At 48.6% G+C, this 24130-nt stretch overlaps 1 protein-coding gene across 1 annotated transcript in view; it reads right to left on the minus strand.

Annotated features, from left to right (window-relative positions):
• LOC306660322 (scavenger receptor cysteine-rich domain-containing protein DMBT1-like) overlaps positions 1-24130 on the minus strand; it is a gene marked incomplete at its 5' end in the record, with an annotated part of 61732 nt that overhangs the window by 2102 nt on the left and 35500 nt on the right. Inside the window, 8 exons of the mRNA XM_079138428.1 lie at positions 508-890; positions 3304-3479; positions 4459-4491; positions 5917-6228; positions 16636-17034; positions 18647-18961; positions 20470-20493; positions 21056-21367. Of these exons, the coding sequence (XP_078994554.1) occupies positions 508-890; positions 3304-3479; positions 4459-4491; positions 5917-6228; positions 16636-17034; positions 18647-18961; positions 20470-20493; positions 21056-21367 (1954 nt within the window). The remainder of the gene's footprint in view (positions 1-507; positions 891-3303; positions 3480-4458; positions 4492-5916; positions 6229-16635; positions 17035-18646; positions 18962-20469; positions 20494-21055; positions 21368-24130) is intronic.

The following is a 24130-nucleotide window of genomic DNA, read 5'->3' on the forward strand; positions in this document are numbered from 1 at the left end:
TTGGTGGCAACTTCCCATCCATTAACATTTTGTCCCTATTAGGGGACAAGGGATCTAGAAAGCCAAGCTGCTTGCCTAAGTTCTAATTTGGAAAATCACTTGGTTAGCCAGAGGAGTCAGAAGACATCTCACTAGAATAACTAAGCTTAGTTTGGGAAAACCCATCAGCTCATCAGTGTTGGTCAAGTGCCCCCTAAAGGGGATCATGAGGGGATCATGAAAGGCAGGGAGGCTTAGGCATGAAAAAGTGGGTGGGAGCAGCAGAGTCCAGGGCAGCAAGGGTCTGATTACGACTCATTGGTGTATCAAGGGAGGTTGTTCAGGCTGCCTGTAACTATCTCCCCCATGGGATCAGGGGCTGGGAAGATCCCCACTCTGCCTCTGGGGTGTGGTGAGGACTCTTGCACAATGCTCCAGTTTAGGACCTCCAGATCAGAAGCCACAGGTTCCTGCAGGAATGCCCTGTAGGTACAACAGTCAGCAAGGAAGGGCTTCCATTTTCCTTACCCCTGCTGGATCAAATAGTGCTTGACGGTTGTGAAATCATGGGGATCCGGAGAAGCCACACAGGTATCCACAAAGACCCTCAGGCTGGGATTGGCGCTATGGAGGGTGGCCTGGAGGAAGACCTCTTTCCTCTGGCTGGCGTAGTATGGTGCCATGTCCCCCATGGGCTGGGACCCGGGAGACTGGATAAATGAAATGGACACATCGTAGCCGGCACCCTCTGTCTGGTCATCAGCTCCATGAATGATTTCAACTGTGGACGGGTTGTCCACCCTGCAGGTGAATTTCACCTGGGGCACCTTGTGCCGCACAAACACTCGGCCCGGGTGGCCCCGTATCCGGCCTCGGATGGAGTTGGAGTAGCTGAGGGAGCCGAGGTGTTCCTGTGAGGACAAGAGGGGAGCTGGTGTCCTGTGCTCCTGGTGCCCCAGCAAGCACCCGCCTGGAGGCCTCTCCTCCCTCTCCTGATGGCCACCAGCTTATTGCTGTGCTGGAGGGTACTGCCAGGCCTGTGATGCTCAGTGCCAGGCGGAGATAACACGATGTGTGGGGTGCTACGGGAGCCCCTGGTAGGCAGGGACCCCTCCTCTCTCTGAGGGCTGAGCGTGCAGCTAAGAGCTGGGTGTTAAGCCCATGATGGCGGCCTGTAGCTTGCTCTCTCCTGAGTCCTTCATATGTTCTACTCCCTCAGCTATCCCCAGGCCACCCCGCACTGTGCCTCTTGTCTCCAGCCTACCCCTGACCCCAGACCAGGCTGGCTTCAGGTGAGCTACAAGCCTGACCCCACTGATGCTGTTCCCAACCTTGCTCCTTCGACTTCAGTGTGACTTGCAGAGGCTGAGGGGATGCTGACAGGTGGCGGGCAGGGGCCACTGCCTCTCCCTGCCTTCTTCCCATTCCCTCATGGAAGTCCAGAGGCTCAGCTTGTGCAGGGACACTGGCTTAAGGAAGTTGCCTTGGAGCTGCCTTGGACTGTCTGCCTTGGAGCCCTTCAAGAACTGCCCCTCTGCCAGCCGAGACCAGCATTCTCAACCCATTGTCCATGACGGTCCTCTGCAGGAGCTTTGGAGCCTCTTTCCTACCCATCCTGCCTCTCTTCAGCCCCCACTAAGGAATTTTAATGTGACAAATATACCATGTGTGTAATGCTCATGCATTATCCATGAGAAAGATTTTATTGGTTTTGCTCCTCAGAACCAACAGCTATCCTCCTCCCCCACCAGGGAGGGACTGCCCTTCTTGAAGATGTACAGTTTAAAATAAGTCCAACTCCATGGCCGCATGGCCCTGTTCCCTTCTGATCTGACCCTGGACTCTGGCCCTGAGTCTCTTCCTCACCTACCCACAGCCAGCTCGCTGCTGCCTGGCCTGCTCTTGCTGGTGCACCCAGCACCTCTCCTGCCCCCTACCTGGCCGCTTCATCTCATCACTCAGGCTCGGCTCCTCAGCCACCCCCTTTTTAAAGTGGCATCCCTTCCGCCCCAAGCCATGCCGTGCTGGCAGTCCTTGTTTGCTGATCCTCTTTCCCCCCTTCACTACTCGAAGGACTTGGTCAGTGCCCAGTTCCTTTCCTTGGACATAACAGCCAAGGGCAGGAACCTGTCAGTCTGTGGCCACCATGTACTCAGCACCTAGGTGGTTCTCAGGTACTGACTGTGAAATCAGACCTTCCTGTGACAATGTTCTCCTTAGGGACTTTGGACTGGCCTCCATCGTATGTGGTGGCTGACTGCTGGGCTGCCCCAGCTCTGAGGTCATAACATGGGCCTTTCTAGGGAAGCTGGGCCAGCCAGCACCAGAGAGGACTTCTGCCTGATCCTCCTGACAATGTCCGGGCTGCCTTCCTTCCAGACGTGGGGGTTTCCAGTGGCTCTGGGGGCAGGGACCTTTGAGATGGTCCACAGAATTTCTAGAGTAAAAGGGTAAGAATGACCATGGTCTGTACAGCCTAATAAGAGATCAAATGTGAAGTATGAACTCCGTGGTTACTTGGAATCATGTAAATTGCTTGAATGAATCTGACCTCCAAAATGTCAGGCAGGCTTTTTGTAGGTGTCTAACTGCGGGTGCTGAAGAATCGAGGAATGGCCTAAGGATCTTGCTCTGGAACATATTATATTGTTAAATACGCTAAGAGAAAGGGTGACACAGTGGTTCACTCTTCCTACACAGTTAGCATGCTAGTTTCCTTCATTTCAACGCCATTGTTTTGTGAAATAAGCAGGGAGTTAAGGAAAGTTACATTTGTTATTCATAAATGTCCTAGATGTTTGCTTTCTAGATTGTGGAACATAGCCAGGTACTTGGTTTGAAACATTACAAATGGACAAACAATCTGTCCTCCCTTACTGGCTCCACAGCTGTACCTGCCAGGTGTGCCCTAACGCTCAGTCAAGAAGCATGCTGTGAAAAATGCTTGGTTTTGGAGCTAAGAGAATATATTGATCCATCGATCCATCGATCCATCCACCCATCCATCCATCCATCCATCCACCCACCCATCCATCCATCCATCCATCCATCCACACATCCATCCATCCATCCATCCATCCACCCATCCATCCATCCATCCATCCATCTACACATCTGTCATGCATTAGCAGCATATCCCAGGCTCAGAGTCCTGCATTCCCCAAAGGAAGGAAAGTTTCAGACAAATTAGCGAGCCGCTCTAGGTCTCCCAAAACCGAACAATAAAGCCATGGCTGAGCTTTTCTCTGTCCCCACACAGGTCTTTGCAGCTGGTTGTTTTCCAAGGCCCTCTCCTCAGTCTCCATCCATAGAAGGGTCTCTTACCTGCTGGACAGTGCCACAGTGGCCATATGGAATGTTGAAGATCAGGTAGCGCCCAGTGACTTGTGGGCGACACAGATCATCATTTAAGTGGACATCCCAGGAGGAGTAGCCCAGTCTCCGGAGATAGCCTCGGTCTATGACAGCTCGGAAGAGGTGGGGCAAGCAGGAGAGCCGGGCTGCAGAACAGGGAGATCTTCACAAAGAGAACCTGGTGCAACGGGCTTGCAGGTCAGGTGGGTGAATCTACTTTCTAAAAGTACCACAGACAGTGCTCTGGGCAGGGGCTGGCTCAGTTCTCTTCACCACCACCCATGACTCGACTTTCATTGACTACTTATATCTCCTGTTATGGCTTGGATCTGGAATGCCCCTCAGAGGCTCATGGGTTGAAGTCTTGGTTTTCAATACAGCAACACTGAGATGTGGGGCTTTGGGGAAGTGAGGGCTCTGGATTAATTCGTTGATAGCTGAATGGACTACTGAGAGGTGGTGGGAATTCTAGGCAGTGAGGCATGGCTCGGGGAGGTAAGTCACTGTGGAGTGTCCCAGAAGAGTTATTTCTTATCCCCAGCCCCCAGCCCCGCATCTCTCTCTTTCTCTTTGCTTCCTGGCTGCAGTCAGCTGAGCAGCCTTCCTCCACCACACCTTTCTCCATGGTGTTATGCCTCACCTCAGGCCCACAGCAATGGAGCCAGCTGACCACGGACTGAAACTTCTGAAACCGTGAGCCAAAATAAATCTTTCCTCCTCTAAGTTGTTTTTCTCAGGTTATTTGTCATAACAATGAAAAACTGACCAATACATTTCCCCTTCTCCAAAAGGTTTTGAGGTCAAACCACATCCATGGGGAATCCTGCCCACAGCACATTTCCATGGGCCATGAGATGGAGCTGTGTCTAAGGGCAGCTCCTTTTCTATGAAGAGAACAGCTGAGCCTGAACCTGTCTGTAGGGAGTTGGCATGGAGGTAAGCTGGAGGCAACCACTGAGAGCCTGAGCTTCTTTGCCAACCTCCTCCAGCCCACAGTGGACAGAAACCCGAGGTCTCAGTGGAAACACAGGCTGCTCCCCTCACGTCAGCTTTTCCTCCCCATTCAGCTGCCCTCTTAGCTCCCCCTTTCCACAGCCTCAGACCTTGGAAGGCAGATGACTTTACCATTTTCCTTGGGCACAGCAGAGTCAGCTGGATCTGGAAAGGGGAGATGATGAGGAACAAATGTCAACAGAGCTGAAACACTGGAAGAGGGCACAGTACACAAGAAGCGTAGGTAAATGGGCTTGTCTGATTTAGCTACTAAAGGTGGAATATGATGGCATGAGAATATTCCAGGGCCTGCAGAGGAAGGAGGGCCCAGGCATTCTGGAGGGAGCTGGATTCTGGCATATGCAAAGTAGTGTTGAGAATATGGGTCTCGTCAACACCAGGACTTGTTGGAGCAGGAGAAGAGTAAGCACAGGACTTCCAAGTTTATAGATACTGTCACATGTAGGAACTCTGGCTGGTGCCCCTCTCCATAAACATGGTACACTTGGGACTTTAGGCTGAGAAGCAAAACAGGACAGTACCCTGGGCCCTACTCAGCCTGGGAGCATGGCTGGCCTGATTCACTCAACCCCTTCAGACACTCTGGTCCCAGACCACTGGTCCTTTGGACACTGTAGTCCATGAAAGGAAACCTACTAGGCATATAACACAAGAATGAAAAATGGATTGTCCTTGAGGGTGGGTCTCCTGACAGCACTAGAGATGACTGCAACTGCAAACAAACACAATAAAAATGATCCAAAAGACCTAAAAGATAAGGACCCCATGACCCCCATGCAGACCCATATTGCTTGGTTGTCTGCAGGATTAATGTCACCAGAGGTCTTTGATACCTTTCCTACTTGGGCTTCACGTGTGTGCAAAACCAGGTAACACCTACATAAGGGTAAAAGCAATGGCAGCATTTCCTTTGATCACCTGTAAAAAACTAAGAATGGAACAGAAAACATGAGCTCAGACTCATTCAAATCTTAGAATTCCGTAACTGCCTGAGATTAACAGGTCAATTTAGGACAAATGCAAGTGAGTCCTACTCCACGCAGAAGGTAGTCATCCTGTGGAAGCCAGAATGCCAAGAAAGATGCTGGGTGACAATAAAATATATTCCAGCAAAGGTATCGGCCAAATCTCAGATGAAAAGGACACAAGGGAGTCTGGGACACCGGGTGTCTTTTTGACCTCTGAGGATTAGGTCAGGATACAGTGGCGCCCTGGGATTGTGCCCTTGGAGCCCTCCTCAGAGACTGAAAAAGGAACTGAGCAGCAGCAAGATCTATGCCCTTCATCATATTGTGACACTGTCACCCCTTTCTTCGACCTCATAATCTTTAAGCTATATTTCAGAACAAATATGGCATCGAACTGGAATGAAATAAAAACGATAAATAAACTCCTGAGCCTGATGGTTAAAACACTGGTCACCTAAGTATCCTAGGACGTGGGATCTTGGCCAAACCTGGCGTTCCCGGCACGTGAGCTTGGACCTAGGTGCGCTCAGGGGCAGTGCGGGGCGGAGCCACGGGACACGCCCAGGCCCGGGGCGGAGGCGGGAGCGCGAGGAGCAGGTACCTGCGCAGAGCACGCCCGCATCCTCGCTGTGCCTGCAGTTGTGTCGCGCCCAGCCTGCGTGCGCACAGCTCTCCAGCGAGTCCTCGTGGCCTGCACAGTGCACGTCATCCAGCAGGATGGGCCCGGTGCCCGGGCCGAAGCGGCCGCGGCCTGGGGCGCCCAGCGCGCGGCCGCAGCCCAGAAGGCGGCACACGACGCGGGCGTTCTTGATGTTCCAGTGGTCATCGCACACGGTGCCCCACGCGCCCTGGTGCCGCACCTCCAGCCGGCCCTCGCAGCGGCCCCGTCCGCCCGCCAAGCGCAGCGCGCGGTCTGCGGGCAAGAGACGCGGTCAGAAGCTCCGCCCGGGTGTCCACCCTGCACACGTCTCATCTCGGGGTGTCACTCGCAGCACGAGATATGACCCTGGATCGAGTGCCATTTATGATCTTGCTGTTCCTAGTTCTCTCTCACCTTCAAAGCCAAGTTAAATAAATTACCCAAGGAGTGTCCATTATGGGCAAGAAGAGTTTCCCAGACACTTAGAATTTAATCTTGTAACAAAAATACAAAACTCAAAAGGAAAAAAATAAAAAGTACTGTCAGGTAAAAATCAAACAACTCTCCTCCCACTCTTTACAAAACGGTTGTTCTAAACTAAAACTCTGCCCTAACTCATCCAACAAAATATGACCTATGAAATTACTTTTACTGTTCATGAGGAAGAGCTTATATTTTAACTATAAAAAATGTGATCCTGCAAGATGAGAGATTACACTCTATTTATGTATGATCTATCAAAATGTATAAATGAATTCTGTCATGTACAACTGATTAGAACAAATAAAATAAAAAGATTTAAAAAGTTGTATCATGTGCTGGGTGCCTTGGCGCATGCCTGTAATTTCAGCACCTTGGGAGGCTAAGGCAGGAGGATCAGGAGTTCAAAGCCAGCCTCAGCAACACCTAGACACTAAGCAACTCAGTGAGATGGTGTCTCTAAATAAAATACAAAATAGGGCTGGGGATGTGGTTCAGTGGTCCAGTGCACCTGAGTTCAATCCCCAGTGCCCTCCCCCCAAAATAAAACTGTATCATGTAACCTAGCTATTCTACTCCTTCATATTTACTTAAGATACATGAAAACATATGCCCACAGCAAGATTTGTACATAGCAGAATTTCTATACACATTCCCCAAACTGGAAACAACCCAAATGCCCAGACACAAGGAGAATGTATAAATTATGGTGTATGCACATTATAAAATATTACTAAACAAAGAAAAGGAATACATTACCAACACAAGGGATGAATCTCAAAAACAATTTAAATACAATAAGACACAAAAGGGTCTCATTATTTGGTTTCATTCCATAAGATTCCAGGGAAAAAATCCAAACTACAGAGTAGACATAGAAGTAGACCAGATGTTACTTAGGGAAGGTGGGAGAGACTTACTGCACAGGGGCATGAGGGAACTTTCTGGGGTGATGGAAATATTCTGTCTTAGTTGTTGTGTAGTTACATTGGACAAAACTCAGATGTGTGCAATTGTACATAAATGATACTCTCAAAGAGCTGATTTAAAAAGTAAAAACAATAAAAGTAAAACTTGTAGTCATGTATTGCTTAATAATGAGGATTTCTGACAAATACGTTAGGTGATTTTGCTGTATATCATAGAGTGTACTTACAGAAAGCAAGATGGCTACAGGTCACGAGGCCATATAATCTTATGGGACCACAGCTGCATATGGGGTCCACTATTGACCAAGATATTGTTATGGGCACGTGACTGTATATGTTAACATGCCAACCCAGAGATGTGTAAAATTGTTTTCACATGAATTGGCTTTGTAGTGGCTGTATTTTTAATTTTCTGCACCATTTGCCATATGGAAGAGGCTTAGGGAGGGTTCATTGATCCCACTGGCTCAGTTTTTCCGGTGGCAGTATGCCAATGCGGGAGGCTGCCTCTCCTGGCCTACCTGGCTGCTGCAGTATTGGAAGCACGATACCCAGGCCTGTTTGACCCGCGGCTGTGGGGCTGGGTGTAGTTCAGTGATAGGGCACATGTCTGGCATGCCGAGGGCCTGGGTTTGATCCCCAGCATGGGGTCAGATGTGGGGCATGAACTGTGCGTGGGGACACGTCTTGAGTGAGGTCCTGGGAGGTGAGCTTCGGGTGGACCTATGACCCACAGTGTGTGTGCCTGTACATGTACAGAGAACTGGCCCATGAACCAAATTTAAATGCAAAAGGAATATTATTCTAACAGCATTATTAGTGCTCAGAAACAAATGAACATTACCAGGTAAAGGGACCATTTCTTCTTCAACTGAGATTGTAACTGTAAAAAAACAAACAAACAAAAATCCTTAAAATGAGTCCCCTCAAAATCACATATTTATAGTCAAAGTGGAAGAGAAGCCCCATATTTCCTCTGATTCTGAATAGTAACACTTTTAAGTTTCTACTTGTGTTCAAATGCAGAAATACCGTCCAGGAAGTTTTATTTTGGGGCATAAAAATGTAACAAGTGGTCTTATATGCTGTTTAGTCTTCAGAAATGAAATAATTTATTAAATGGTCACAAAAGAAGCTTTATAAATATACTGAATTTTTGAAAAGAATAATCTTGCAACAGGCATATGATCATTACCAGGGGATGGTGTCATTTTTGTTGAAATTGAATCTGTAGCTGCCAAAAAAAAAAAAATTCTAGTGAAAAGAAAGCATTAAAATTTGGCCTTATTATCATTTTACACTGTAGACTACAAGTTTATGAGAATAAGCCCGTCTCCTAAGTGCTATGTGTTTGTTTTGTGGATTTACCCATTCAGGATGAAATGGTTGGTGTGTGAGAAACTAGCATTTTGCAAGAATGAGTCTCATTTGGAGCATCCACAACCTGTCAGGTAATTTATGCCTTTGAAGCTTACGAGGACTAATGCAGGGGTGTATTTATCTTATTTTAGAAAAGGAGACTCAGAGGGATTGTATAACACGACCAGATCATCCACAGTTCAAACCTGTAAGGCCACAGAGTCCTTCTAACTACTCTGCTTTTCCTGAGCTTAGGATGTGGGAGTTGCTTCACATCAGCTCGGGGCGACGGCTCAGGGAGGAGGGGGTTCGTGGCCACCACACCTGTCCTCACACAGCAACGGGAAGAGATGTGGGCTGTCCAGCTTTCATAAAGGGATAAAATAGGAAGTGCCACCTGATCTGTGTAAAATGCACAAAGAAAGCCTGCCTGGTGTGATGACAAGGGAGGGGACCTTCTGACATAAATGGAGGCATGGCGAAGGCCAGAAAGGAAGGCAGGGAGGAAATGAGAAGTGGAGGCGGCGAGGGAGGGAAGAAACGGGAAGAAGTGAAGGAAAGCCATGTCAAATACAAGAGAAAGGGATGGACTCGACTTTGGTTTCATTGAGCTTTATCCCTATATATGGTCAAAGTAACCAGGACTTGAAAAAGAAAGAAAAGAAACGGAAGTTCAGCAGAGCATTATTACTGAAGATGCCCCGTGTCAGGACTTGCAGGATCGCCCAAGTGGATGCATGAGCAATGCCTGGGAGCTGAAAGGGCCTTAGATGGGAGTCAGGACCTGGCTTTGCCTGACCCTAGCTCTGTGACCTCAGGCAAATGTCTTTGACCTCTGGGCCTCATTTTCCTTCAAAATGAGGGTGGTGGGTCAGTTCTTTACACCTCCAGTGGGGTCCTTAACCAACAGCATTGGCTTCATGGGGAGCCTGTTAGAAATGCAGAGCTCAGACTCCTCCCAGAGCCACTGAATTGGCACTTAAGCAAGTTCTCATGCACATGATACTGGAGAGTCACTGGTCTAGATCATCTCTAAGGTCTTGATCTTGAGATTCCTTTATCCTATTCGATCTGTCCCACCACCTGCCTTCATGTGTTCAGTTTCACAACCAGTGATGGGGGAGTGATCTGGAACCCCCTGGGACTTGACTGGCCTCTCCTGACCTTGCCTAAGGAAACAGGAAGTGTTTATTCTGGGTGTGTTAATTCTTGCTGGGCTGGGGCTGCTCAGAAAGTCACTGACAGGGACTGCAAGGAGCAGAGGGCGTACCTGGTGAAGAAGGAGCTTTGCTTGAAGTTGGGGCAGTGGGAATTACATCTGCAAATGGAGAAGAATGTTTTGGGTTGATCCATGGTGTCAAAAAATTAAAGAGCAAATGAGTAGAATCCACATTGTCTCAATCCAGCTCTCCTGTGTGGGTGCTGGGTGTGCTGGCTGGCTGGAAGCTCAGCCTCAACTGTTACACACGTGGCCGAGCAGTGAGGCAGGGACCCCAGCCCTGTCCTCCCTCGGGCATGTCTGATCAAGACCAGGGCAGCAGGCAGAGAGTGTTCTCTGCTGGAGGGGCCTCTTCTGTGTCGATGGCTGAGCAAAGGGGTGTGGGTCTCCTTCTGAGGAGGATGCTGGGCTTTCTGTGCACACAGGGCTTGTGCCACAGAGCAAGCATCTGGTGCGTGTGTTTGTTGCCAGACAGAAAGAAAAAGTTGATCACATTTAACTCGGGAAATGTGACAGGGAGAAAGCTTACCAGGGTCAGTGTCCACTTCTATTGCGGTTGAAGATGCATCTGTGTATGAACCAAGAGAACCGGACACTGGAAAATGAGTGGGGCTAGCTGGGTGTGTCTTCTCCTTGAACTTCACATTGTGGTTAAGGTGGTCATTTAGTAGGCTCCTTTCCATTTTTTTCTTGTTCTTCCCTCCCTCTCTCCTTAATACCTCCCCTTCTTTCTTTCCTTTTTTAGAATAAGCATAAAGGGTTTATTTAGAGAAATGCAAGTACTCCAGAGAATGTGGAGTAGGCTGTCCCAAGCAGGAGGTGGCCCTGGGACTTCTCCGTTGTGGGTTTTTGTGACCTGCTTGGGATCCTCCCAGCCCATGAACTATTCATCTGGGGTAATTACAGCCGTGTCCACCTAAGCACATCTCATTGATTTAAAAAGCATAATGTGGGAGACTTTACCAGTTGGAGAGGTTGTGTCTTCTGAGGTTGAAGAAATATCTGTAGGTAAAGGGGAGAGAAGACTTCAGTACCTGAGGGGGTACTCCAGACTTCTGCTCTTACTGAGGCCCAGTTGGGGCAAAGTTTTTGTGAATCCGCCTGTTGTGATAAATGGAACTCCAAAAAGAGGCACTTGAAGGGACAATAGCAGAGTTGTACCTGGCATAGAGGTCACAGCAGTTGAGATGGAAGCTGCAGGCAAAGAGAAGTGAAAAGGAGGGAATTAGTCATGTCAAGTGCACATGCTTCTCGAAGATTCAGGAGACATCACAGTGGTGTCTTAGATCTCCGTTACTGGCCAGGCTTGTCCTCTTGCTTTCCAGACAGGATGTGGCAGGCCACCTAGGTCCTCACAGCTTGCAAGCCATGCCATGCCTGGGGTCTCCCTTCCTGAGGCCCAGCCTTCCCTTCTTCCCATGGAGCTGGAGAGTCCCTTTTGGAGGGCAATAGCCATTGGCCAAATTTCCCAACTGAAGAGGGTTAGTCTAACAGAGATTCTGTGTTGGGACTTGCTTTCCCAGCCTTCCTTTCCTTTCACATGGAGCAGGGAGGCAGTGACCCAAGAAAGGGTCAACTCTGGAGGTTAGAATTTTTTCTAGGTGCACTGTCCCAAGACACAGACGGGGCGGGGAAGGGGCGGCAGGTCCACTTATCTTTTGTACTAAGTGCTGCTGTCCAACCTAGTTTCATCACTAATAGAGGCCAGCTTTGGGTGCTGACACTGATACTTTATTTCTCAATTGCTGCTGCACCTAGACTAGGGGAAAGTCTCCTTTTTTGGAATGCTCCCCCCCAGGCCTTCTACACTCTATTTGGAAAGTTCTTGATCCCCAAGTCACGTTAGGAATTTCTCACACAATTCCAACCAGATTCACTCAACATCTATTGCACAGAGCAGAGTTATTTGTCTTAGTCAACTCTGCGTCCTCGCTTCCTGGGCACAGAGCCAGCACATGGCTGTCCTCACTGAATACTAGTAGAACGTCAAGGAGGATTAGTGCAAGCCATGGCTGGATGTCTCCCTGTTCCAGCAACACCACTTGGTGACCGGCCTCCATGTACTTGAGCGGGCGATTGTGTTAGACCACTTGTGCCCGTGACTTGGCTAATTGGCTGAATGAGTTTTTCCCTGTGAAAAAACAAAATTCCTTCACCATCAGGGGAGATGGCTTTTCTGAGCCAGCTCAATAGAAGCATATTAAAAACCTCAAAAGATTACTAAATAATCAAATAATTTGGCCAAGACATAAATGGTTATTTAAAGAATTCACCGGAAATTAAAATAATCTGTAGCAAGCAAGATGAAACCCAAAATAACATTTAAATTACCTGTTGAAGTGGTTATAGTATTGTGCAAAGATCCTGGAAATAAGAAATAATAATTGGTTAAAACCTTTGGTAGGTTTTAACTATAAAACACTGCTTTATAGTTAACATTTTCTTCTCTTTATCCCTGGAGCACAGAAACCTGTCTTTCATTTCTTTGATTCGCACATCTTAATCGCCCATTCCCCTATGCCAGTTCCGGAGCGAAATAGTCAATAAAACTACATATAGCTGCTGCCCTCAAAAAGGAGACCAACTCATGTACAGACAAGATGAAAAGATCTCACAAGCAAATGTATGACTTCCGCCATGAAGGAGAGACGCGGAGGGCACGAGAATCTCTGACAGCTGAGCAGACCTGGCCGGGGAGCTCCCCTCCCAGGCCCTTGTGCCTGACACGGGTCTGGCCCGCAGAAGGTGCTCTGCTCAGAGACAGTGACCACCTGACACTACCGCACTCCCAAGACTGTCCTCGTCTTGGTCTCAGGGGTGTGGCAGACCTTCATGCTGCCTACATGTGCAGTACAGGGCAGAGGCTCCTCAGGTGAAGGAGTTTCTTCCTCTGAAGTGAAAGCTGTGCCTGGATATGAAGCCATGAAGGTGTGAGTCATCCCGTCAGACCCTTCTGCAGAAAGGCCAAATGCTGCCTTAACTATGGTCTCATTTACTGATCTTCATTCTGGGAAAAATGAGGACTAGTAATCTCCTGTCTCCCCAAATAAGAGTTTATGTATCCAAGTTCAAACACGTGCACTGCGGTAGTAGAAGTCAAATCCTGATATTATTCAAATGTATATTTGGGTCAAGCACAAAAATATACACATTATTTGATTCCATTTATAAGATTCTGGTCCTTTTAAACAAAAGGTACTGATGGTGTTCTAATCTGTGTGATTTAGAGTCCTTAGGAAAAATATTGTTGAGATGCACAGAAGCATCTCAGAGGGACATGGAGGAAAGTAAGTGGCATTTTTGTGCCACATTGTTGTACTTAGAAAGTCTGGTGATGTCAAACAGCTTCTCTGAGCACTTCTGTGGCTGGTGGAGCCTCTGCTAGCATTGCCTGCTTGGCCAATGGACTCTTCTTTTCGGGTTACCCTCCCATCCTTTGTACCTGGCCTCCAAACTTTTTACTCTCCTAACATGCAGCCAGTAGGGAGGCCAGGTAGCCAGCTGCTATGTGAGCGTAGAAAGTAGGAATGCCGAGAGAGGGGCTCGGGCACGTACACATCCCTCCGTGTGTACTAAGTCCTTTACTTGGGATTGAATGCTGGAATCTCAAAGTGGCTGCATGGAGGCCCTCTTTGTCTGCTTCTGGATTCTGGACCATTTTCTATAGGGGATTAATTCAGCCAAGTGATTCCCCAATAAATAGAGGAATAATTGTACTATCTCAGTAGAATTTTAGCATAGCAATATCTCTGTATCACAGGAGGGGGACAAGTCAGCAAAAAACTTGTTACCAGTCGTGAGGACCAAATCTGTGACTGAAGTTGAAGTAGGAACTGTCAAAACAAGCGAAAGATAAAGAAAGTTGTATTTAAATAACATCCTTGTTGGTCAAGTTCATTGGTAAAGAATCTTCATAAATATGATCCTATTTATAAATGTGTCCCAACACGTTTGATTATGCTTTGCTCTTATTTAATTCTTCTATTCTGTGCAATTAAGATCAAGGAAACAAATAATGAGGGAGGTGGTGTATGGGGCTGGGACCTAAGTGACTTGTCATGGTCTCTAGAGTTTGTGTAATGGAGCAATGGACCTCGTACAAGTCCTTTTGCATTTCTAAACTTCAGCTGCTGCATCTGAAGGATCAGTCCAAGGACAAGTAACACCAGTATCCTGTTGTTAGAAATTCAGATTCTTGGGATGCACTGAATCCAAATCTGCATTTTAACAAGATTTCCAAGTGAGTTATGTGCACATTCAACTCTAAGAAGCACTGAGCTTGCAAGTGGGCGTGGTGGCAGGCCTAGACACACATGGCATGGGCCAGGAGAAAACTGGAGGGCAGGTGCCCACGAGAAGGGGCCACCTGCCCCGCTCAGCCCCATGCAATTGCCGCCCTCATGCTCCTGGTGTCCACTCTCAGCTTTTCCAGTTAAAGCCGGAAATCTTCGACTGGAAATGTAGCCCAGTGGTAGGCACTTGCAGGACACGTATGAGGTCCTGGGTTCAATCCCTAACATCACAAAAAGAAAAGAAAAAAAGCTGGAAATCTACATTTTTAAAAGAAAAAAAAAAAAAACAAATCTTTCATTTCAAAATGTGAGATTAAAAATAATTTAAACATTCATTGGCAATACTGGGTTGTCTGAATCTAAATTTATTTGGGGGTCAAAACTTGTCCATGACTGCCCATTTGTGACTCTGATCTGGGCAATCTCTAGGGTTCTTCCACCTCTTGGGAGAATGTTCCACTGTGGTGGTCCCTTATCTAACTTGTCCTTGCCTAAGTCTTGGTGGGCAGTTCTCACAGCTGCAGACACAAAGGGGGATTGTGTTTTATTCCAGTTTCCCTTGGAGGTGAGTCTACTAACCCTGGCAGAAGACTTTGAGGTTTGGGAAAGACAGACCAGGGGCCACTCTCATAACAACTTACAGTTCAAAGAAAATGTGAGTTGAGCTGCTTTGTACTGAGTTGGTATTTCTCCAATTTATTTAGCTGCGCAATGACCAACTCAAGCCCTAGGACAATCCCTGGTGTGTTGAAAGGACTTTGAAAAATGGACACTTAAGTCGCTTACATTGGAGAGCCAAACCAAGTCTTGGTCGGCAGCAGCATGCATGTCCCTAAGGAAGGTGACAGGGAAACCCCCATCATTGTCCCCTACACAGGCGTAGACCATTCAAGTCTCCAGGACAAGGCTCTCAGGCGATTGTGTCCATCCTTCCGTTCTACAGGTAAAGAAACAGAAGCTCTGAAAGGTCTGGGGACTTGCCCACCACTGTCCAACTGGTTAACACTGGAGCCAGAGCATAACCTTAGGTTCTCTGGTTGCAAATAGGGCCATGCTGCATCACCACCAGAAAGGTTTTGGTGATGGAAAGTTTGGGAAACATTAGGTTAAACCAAATTAAGAAGAGATCTCTCACTATAGGACTCATCAGAGACTTGAAAGTGCTAATAGACTGAATCACCAGGAAAGGATATAGCATTTCTCAACTTATATAGCCATGTAAATTGCTCTTGGAAATTTGCATACCACCAGATTAAAGGACTGTACTGTGAAATATGCTTCGGAGATTAGTTGCTCCATTATTTTCTGAAAATGTGGATTCAAGTTTTGCCTGAGATATCTGCAGTCCTGTAATAGTAAAAAATTGAATACTGTGTGTGTGGATACTAATGAAGATGTGAGTGAAGCCATGTCACTAGAATTTGACCTCAGAGGCCAGCTGTGTCACTGAAGAGGGAAAAAACAAACAGAAAGAACTTCCTGTACCTTAGATACAAAAGGCACACAATCCCTTCCTTTATCGTTCTAGTTAATGAATATGTAAGCACCTTACATTCGTTTGATATGAGCTTGATATTGAGTTTCACATGAGATAAAAACCTGCACCCCTCATCATATATAAGACCATCTAACAGCTCTGATTTGTAGAAAGCACGAGAGAAAATAAAATTACCAGGTATAGTCGTCAGTTCTGTGGCTGATGCTGAAATTGCAAAACAATCAGGAACTTAGAAGATACCTTTTTATTTAAAAATTGGATACCTCAGATACATTAAAGTTAGGCACAAAACAACTGAATTGTGAAACTAAGAGTAAGAAAAGTTTCTTAATTGAGACTGAAATTATTATCATACTCTTTGGACTATAGAATTGAGATAAGCTGGGCAGTAGGTATTTTCATTTCTTCTTATTTCCTTTTCCGTCATACAGTTTTTGGCAAGAGAAAGAAGAAAAAGATAATACCCAACCTGCCAAACAAAATGGGGTGGGGGCATTCCAACCACAGAGGGAGAAGGAAACAGTGTTGAAGTGTTGAAATACTGTTGAGACCTGGGGTTTTGGTCATGGAATTCTCGTAAGCCGTCCTACAGTGTCGTCCTCAAAGCTCAAAACAGACAATTGAGGATAAAGACTAGGAAGTTCCAGGACCCCCATGGGTGGCTGACCTGGAGTCTGGGAAGTCCTTGAAGACTGCAGAGATGGAGGGCTTTAGGCAGAACCAGCTTTGAAGGAAGGTTAAGAATGACAGAGAGGCCACCTGGAACCAAGGCCAGGTAGGCTGGAGGGCTGAGGGGCTTGGAGATGAGACCTCTCAGCCCCAGTGCTGAGAACCAGCCTCCAACGTGTTGGGAGCTTCCCCAGGGGACCCGGACCTGCCCACGTCTGTTTCTAGATCCCTCACCAAGAGCCACAGCCCTGTCGATTTCAGGAGAAAGGCGAGAGCGAGTACCTGAGCAGATGACCCCGGCGTCCTCGTGGTGGCCACAGTTGTGGACGGACAGGCCCGGGTGTCGGCACTGGCCTAGGGAGGTCTCAGTGCCTCGGCACTGCACGTCGTCCAGGAGGATGCTCCCCAGGCCCTGCCCGAAGTGGCCGCTCCCCAGAGCTCGGACGCCCTCCCCGCAGCCCAGCTGCCGGCACACCACCTGGGCGGCCTCGATGCTCCACAGGTCGTCGCACACGGTGCCCCAGGTGCCGTTGTGCTGGACTTCAACACGCCCTTCACACCGGCTCCTCCCACCCGCCAACCTGATGATGGACAGGTCTGGGGAAGACTCAGAGGTTATTACTGGAACTTCTGCTAGGACTTCCTTGGTTCTGTACAGCACACCCTAGATGCTAGAGGCTCAGCAGCTCTTGCTTCTTGCTTCCAGGTCTCACAGGACTAAGTCAAATTAGCGCTTACAGATGCAGGGCCTGCTTTCCCCAGGCTATTTCTAACTTCTAGTATTTTACTCCATCATTCTCATCTTTGGGCTGGAAAAAGGTAACTACAAGGATAAGAATAAATATCTATTTTGGAAGCAAGCCATCAAATTGATAGACAAACTCATTGTCATTGACATTGACCTTGGTAGATGTCACAACCAACTTCAGGTTTCCATTAGGCCGAGCTTTCCCATTAGCTCAGGTTCAAAGACTAAAACATCTTAGCAGAACCAGAGAGCAGGTGTGCAGAGACTCTGCTCGTTGCTGCTGCCTCTTTTTCAGGCCTGTACTTTCCCAGTTGCAGGGATCTAGGAGGGCACGACATCACTGGCTGCAACCCCAGGGACTCCTAGAAAGACCCAATGACCAGGAAGCTGTGGGGGAAACAATGAGAGGATTACCAACTGCAGGAGCCACGCCTGCCAAAGCTGGGGCCGCTTCCACAGCTGAAAGAGAAAAGGCCTTCGCATCAGGGGAAGCAAAGACTGACAGATGCCACGAGCCACGTGAGTCCCCTGGCGCCAGGGTGGGGGGTCAGAGCTTTCTAGCAAATGCAGCAGTGCTGCAGGCAGATCAGCGTCTAGGGGTCTGGCTCATCCAGACAGCGACTGTGAACCATCTCAGCCTGGCCTGGGTGAGAACCCATTTCACTGGAAGCATCTCTGAACTCCACCAGGCAGGTGTCACCTACAGTGGCTCGGAAGATGTGAGGCTACAGAATAGGATGGTGGACATTTGATGCCATTTTAACTCAGAGTGTTTATCCCTAGACCCCACGAAACACTGAGTCTTCAGATTAAAATACCACCAACCAACAGAGGGCAGTAGAAACACCCTCTCCTCTCCCTCATCTCCAACCTATCTGGGAACCTCACTGTGCAGCCCTGAGGAGACTGGGGTGGTGCTGGGCTGTGACGAGACCCCACAATGGAGTGGGGAGTCACCGATACTTGTTGCATACGGTTAATTAGTAATAAAAGGTAACAAAACAGGGGTTTAGTATGTTCGTTCAGCTGTTTTGAATAGTTGCCTAAAATGGCCCCTCTTGGCAAGAAAGTCCCAACTTAGGCACTCAGCCATCAGGAGAGCAGTAGCTCTCTGAGAAACCTTTTCCCGAGAAACTCACGAGTTTGATACACGTGGAAAAGCCATTCCCTGAAATTAAGAAGCAGCCCAGGGTGAGGCTCAACTTCTGTCTCCATGTCTTTTGGCTCACAGGATCTCTTCTCTTCTTAGGGCCAGGGGGACTGGCTGGGACATGGGGCAGGAGATACTCTTCTCCTGACCTGAGGGTGGCCAAGGTCTGGGTTGTAGGAGTTCCTGGGACACGTGACTCCTCAGTGGTAAAGCCGGGACAGTTCCAGGCAAAGCAGGGCAAGTCGTTTACCCTCCCCCATCCCAGGACCCCATGCCATTCTGTGCCTGCCTGTCAGAGGTGGCCGTGCTGCTCGGGAGGGAACCCGGGCTCCGCAGAGTTCAGGTACCTGAGCAGACAGCCCCTGCGTCCTCTTGGTGCCCACAGTTATGCACAGACAGTCCAAGGTGGTGGCACTGTCCCAGGTTGCTCTCGTTGCCTGTACACCTTACGTCATCTAGGAAGATGGGGCCAGAACCGTGGCCAAACAGACCGCTCCTGGGGGCTGCCAGGGCTGCCCCACAGCCCACCTGCCGGCACACCACCTGGGCAGCAGGCAGGCTCCAGAGGTCGTCGCACACAGACCCCCAGGTGCCGTTGTGGTAGACCTCCACGCGGCCCTCGCACTGGTTCTTCCCGTTGACCAGCCTCACCATCAGCAGATCTGCAGAAGCCAAGAGCCAAGTGGGCTTGAGAAGTTGCCCTGGTGCAGCCTGCGGGTGGGCAGTGTTATCAAGCAGGAGGGGATGTGCTAATGTGGAGCCTCATCCAGCAGGCGAGCAGAGCGGCCGCTGTTTGTACCTACAAGTTAGCAGACTCCACAGGGGCTCTGCCAGGAGCAGTTCTACTTTGGGAATACAGGTCACTCTGGATTTGTGGAAGCCATTCTGCTTCCACCCTTTTTATTATCATGTTTCTAAAAATTCAGAACAGGGCAGCTGCATGCTTGGAGTTCAGGCTTTGCATTTCTAACCCAGGTCTCCCCAAACATGATGAGATTATCAGAAAAAAAAATTAATTTTGCTTCACTTGAATTTAGAGAGCTGTGAAGTACTTATTGGGGATGATGCAGGTGGTTGGAGTTTGGAAAACCAAACAAAGGAAGATGTGGAGTCCCTGCTGCGAGAAAGTGCAAGAAAACAGACCCTTTGAACCCAAAGCAAATGAAGTTGAGCCTCAGAGTCTAGCCCTTTGCGGTCAGGGCTGGTTCCTGGGATCCCCTTCTGAAGGGCTGCAGGAGCGCAGTGCGGAGCTGGGCTTTTGTGCAGGTCTTTGGATGCTGCGGCTGAGGTGGGTGGGGAGCTGGGTCTCTCCTGGAAGAGAACCCCACGTAGGAGAGTCCCCCACGCCATCGGTGTGCCTCCAGTGAGCCAGCTCCTTTTCCATACAGCACCAGGACTGCAGGAATAGTGTTCACTACCTCTCCCTTGGTCAAGTGGTGGGACTCCAGCCTCGGAAAAACAGTTACAGAGTGCAAGAACAGAAAAAATACCTATTTGATGGAAAATAGGTGGATGATCCCGAGGACTTGAAGAAACTGTACAGGAACAAAAGAGAAGTAGCCTCCATAAGTACATTCTAAGAAAAAAATCAACAAAGTCTCATATTCCTTTCACGTACCATCTAAGTCATAAGAGTGCCTTTAAACAACTCATTGAGTCTCTGATTACACTTACAATGTAATGGTAGCTCATGAATGTGTTTGCACATTATTTTGATTAAGAGAATAAACACTAAAACTCATGTTGGGATCGTGACCCATACACAGGGCTGCCTTGTCAGAACCACAGAGTTCGGTGGATGCAGGTGGAGAAACAACGGCTCCTGTCCTTAGGCCCTCCTTCCCCCCTGTTCCCAGGGCCCTCTGTCCCCAGGCCCTCCCCTTTTCCCTGGTCTGCCAAGGCCTCTTGCAGGAACTACCATTTTGGGTTTTAGATTAAAGGCTGCTCTCAAATGCAGAAGGGACAACACAGTAGCCTGTTAACATCCAGATGCCCTTTCCTCTGGGCACACAGCAGGGCCCCAGGAGAATGGGAAACAACCCTGGATCCTTACAGAAGACTCAGGGCATTGTCAAGGCCCCTTAAAGCTTCAAAGGGAAACCCACTGTGGGACCCCTGCACAGACAGAGAGTCACCAGTCAGCAAATAACGGACACAAACTCACAGGTACCTGGATGCCCAGCAGCTGCAGAATCTGCAGAGATAAAGGAAACACCAGGGGGTGTAACACGAGAAACCGGAAGGTGCGGTGACTTAAAAGGTCATTTTCTGTGTTTGAATGTGACTGGAGGCAGCTGAGGGTAAATGCTCATCCTTGAGCATCAGGGCTGAACCCTCTGGTGTGGGTTCTCACCTGGCTAAAAGCTGTGTAGCAGTGATTCTGGTAGAATTTACCTTTGTAACTAAAATGACGACACCAACAAAGTAGCAATACTTTTGTGTATGTGTATTGGCGATTTGTCAGATGCTTAAGCGCATGTCCTGTGTGGATTGTCTCATTTAACCCTTCCGACAAAGCTATGACATGAGTTCTATTACTTTCTTTATTTTACAACCGAGTAAGCTTTATAGACACTCAAGTTACCAGGGCCACCCCATATACTAAACAGCTGATGTGTTTTTCAGCATTGGAACAGAAGTTCCCTGTCATGGACATGGGGCAGGCTAAAGGTATGGAGTCCTTTCCATATTTTATCTGGGAATTCCAGGCCGGGCCTGGGCATCTGTGACACCGGCTAAGAGGGACCATTGCTCACCTGAGCAGATGACGCCAGCGTCTTCATGGTGCCCACAGTTGTGGGCGAACCAACTGCCATGAGGGCACTGTTCCAGGGAGGCCTCACTGCCTGTGCAGTGGACATCATCGAGGAGGATGCTGCCTGACCCAGGACTGAAGCTGCCCCCTGGGAGGGCAGATAAAGCCAGGCCACAGCCGAGCTGTCTGCAGACCACGTAGGCCTCCTCGATGGACCAGCTGTCGTCACACACAGTGCCCCAGGTGTTGTTGTGGAAGACCTCCACTCGGCCCTCACACCTGCTTGACCCATTTGCCAGCCGCAGGCCCAGACCTAGGCGGACAATCCAAAGAACACCCTCCGTGAGGGCCCGTCCAGAGTGGCCACCAGAAAAACCAGCCATTTCCATGTCATGCGCACTGACAGTCAAGGATCCACTCTGCCCTCATTCCATCGCCTTCGTTTTTGCCTTGGGTACCACAGTGGCTTGCCACGTTGTTCCTCAGCCACCTGGACTGTGAGCTGTGCCACTTTGTCCTTCCACTGTGTGTTGTGAAGTTGTGGATCCAGACAAAGAGTTTGCTGGATTTTTCACAAGAAGCAATCAGGCACACACTAACTTGTATGTGTGCGTGCCCTTGTTGACCAAGTGACAATGATAGTAGCTCTCATCTGTGTTGTTCCTGGGATCAAGTGTGACCCATATATAAAGACATTCCAGGGAATGTGAAGGGCAGCCACTGCAGAGTGACATCCATGTTCAAAGGACAGTGTTACTGAAGGAGTAAAAACTGGGCATGCTCAGAACACAGCCAATGAGTTCATGGGTAGGGATTTGGGGTCAGCAAGATACCCTGAGCCTTTCTAACTGCCAACTTCCAAACCATCCCACAAGCCAGTCTTGCATCTCACATCTGTTTCCTCCCTTCCACCATCCATCATAGCTTTTCTAGGTGAACCCAGACATTATCAGCCCACCCTCCAATGGCTGCCATTTACAGGGTCAGCCTGAGGCAGGAGGAAGAAGGAAGTGGACAGTGTATCCAACTGGGATCCTTCTTACCACAATACTGCTGGAGTCTTTCTGAGATGAAACTCTACAAAGGGAAGACAACTGAAGAGAGAAGAAAGGCTTGATTACCTGTGGGTGAGGGCAGCTCTGTTGGTTTTGAAAAAGATGCTAAGGACAGAGAGGAAGCAAAAGGAAGAAAATTACATAACATCTTAGTTCAACGTCAAACATATTTAACTCAGTCAACTGCCAGTGGGCTCTCCACTTTCTGGATTATCTGCGGGCAGTTTCTGATTCTGAATCAGATGCCCCATGTGGGTCTTTCCACTGTGGACAGTACTCCAACAGATGTGTGTGTGCAGCAAATATGAGCCAACTCACACAGGCTCAGGGAAACCAGAGCTTGGTGCTGGATGGAACTTCCTTTTCTTGAAACAGATATACTTTGAAGTCAAGAAACTATATCTGTTTAAACAGATATCGTTTGAGCCAATAGCTCCAGGCCCCGTGGGGATCTCTACTGTTCAGGATGACCTACCCTGGAGCTTCCTCTGGAGGTTTGGGGTCATTTCTTTTCCCCAACTCTTCTCTATATTGGACTTTGCTCTTAAAGATCTGCCATGGGGGAGGAGCCGAATGAATTTGAAATGTAAACCCTCCTGGTCCAAACAGCACCGGGAGCAAACTGAAAAGTGATTCTTCACCTTCTTCATTATTTACACTTCTGTCAAGCAGAAAGCAGTGTACAGAGATGACTCCCTGCAGGGACCTGGCCGTGGAAGAGGTGAGAAGACCATGGCTGATGTCTAAGTTGGCCCTGCCTTTTGGCAAGCACCATCCTGGCCACTGTGCCGAGAAAGCCACTGAATTCCAACAGAGCCCAGGGACAAAGGCCACCATCCTCTGCCTCATCCAGAGGAGGAAACCGAGGCAAGAAGCAGCTCAGAGATTGGCTAGAGGCCTCACTGCTGGTTAATGATGAAGATGGGACGTTTGGCCCCTAAACCACTACCATACCATCCAGGGTGACTATCCTAAGGCAAGTTGTAGCCAATTGGTTAAAAACAACTGAAATTACCTGCAGTTGTGTAACTCACAGCAGCTGCTGGTGTTGGGCTAGGCAGAGAGGCTACAAAAGACATAAGAAGTGCAGGTGGGTCATCTTCCTTCACCCTCCTTAAACCTGAGAGTAGACCTGGGGAGAACTCGGACCAGCTGCCCTCCAACCAGGCCTCTAAGGATGGGTGGTCCCGCATTACCATGGTTACAAGCCCCAGATGTCCTGGACCTCTGGGTGCATTCATCCCACGGCTAGACACTGTATGTCATTTTCTTTTCTTTCTTTTGGCAAGCTGGCCACAGTGATGGTCACCGTGGTGCACAGAGCACCTTGCCAGCTGGTTGGGTATTGTAATTTTTCCTGTGTGTGTGGTGGGGGGTCTTGTCTCCCAGAGTAAATGTCTCCTGGTAAAGAGTGGCATCACATTTATCTCAAGGATGCACACTGGTACCCTCATTGTAGGGAGGGACTGGAAAGGCTGTGTGGACCATGGAGCTGGTCAGGTAGGGATGGAAGAGAACGCCAAGCTGCAGCTTGGTGTCCCTTCCAGGCACCTCTGACCCATCCCAGGCAGGTAAGAGCCCGGTTCCAAACCTCCTGTCTCTTTAAGCCCTCAGCCCTGTCCTCCGATGTCACACTCAGCTTGTGGCTTCAGCTTCTGCCGTCCTCTGAACACTGATTCTACCCCTTGACTCCTCTCCTCTATTCATAGAACCTTCCAGCACCTCCACCCCCATTCCCCTTCATCCTAGCCTTCGTAGCTGATAGGTCAATTTGCTTTTTCCCAGTCAAACACAGAAGGATGAAGAGATAGGTGGGGACTTTTGAGTCCAACTGCTGAATTAATCTGCAGAAACCTGAATGGAAAAAAGGAATCAGAGTCCTGGGTTAGGACCTGGGCTCCTGGCAACCAGGAAAGATCTTAGCTCTTTAACTTACGGCGTTGATGTGAAGTTTCCGTGTACAATAGATTCATGTGAGTAGAAACAGGAGAGTCAGTTGAAAAGAAAGGGTTTTGGAAACT

Source organism: Sciurus vulgaris (genome assembly GCF_902686455.1).
Source record: "Sciurus vulgaris genome assembly, chromosome: 4".
Classification (NCBI taxonomy): Eukaryota; Metazoa; Chordata; class Mammalia; order Rodentia; family Sciuridae; genus Sciurus; species Sciurus vulgaris.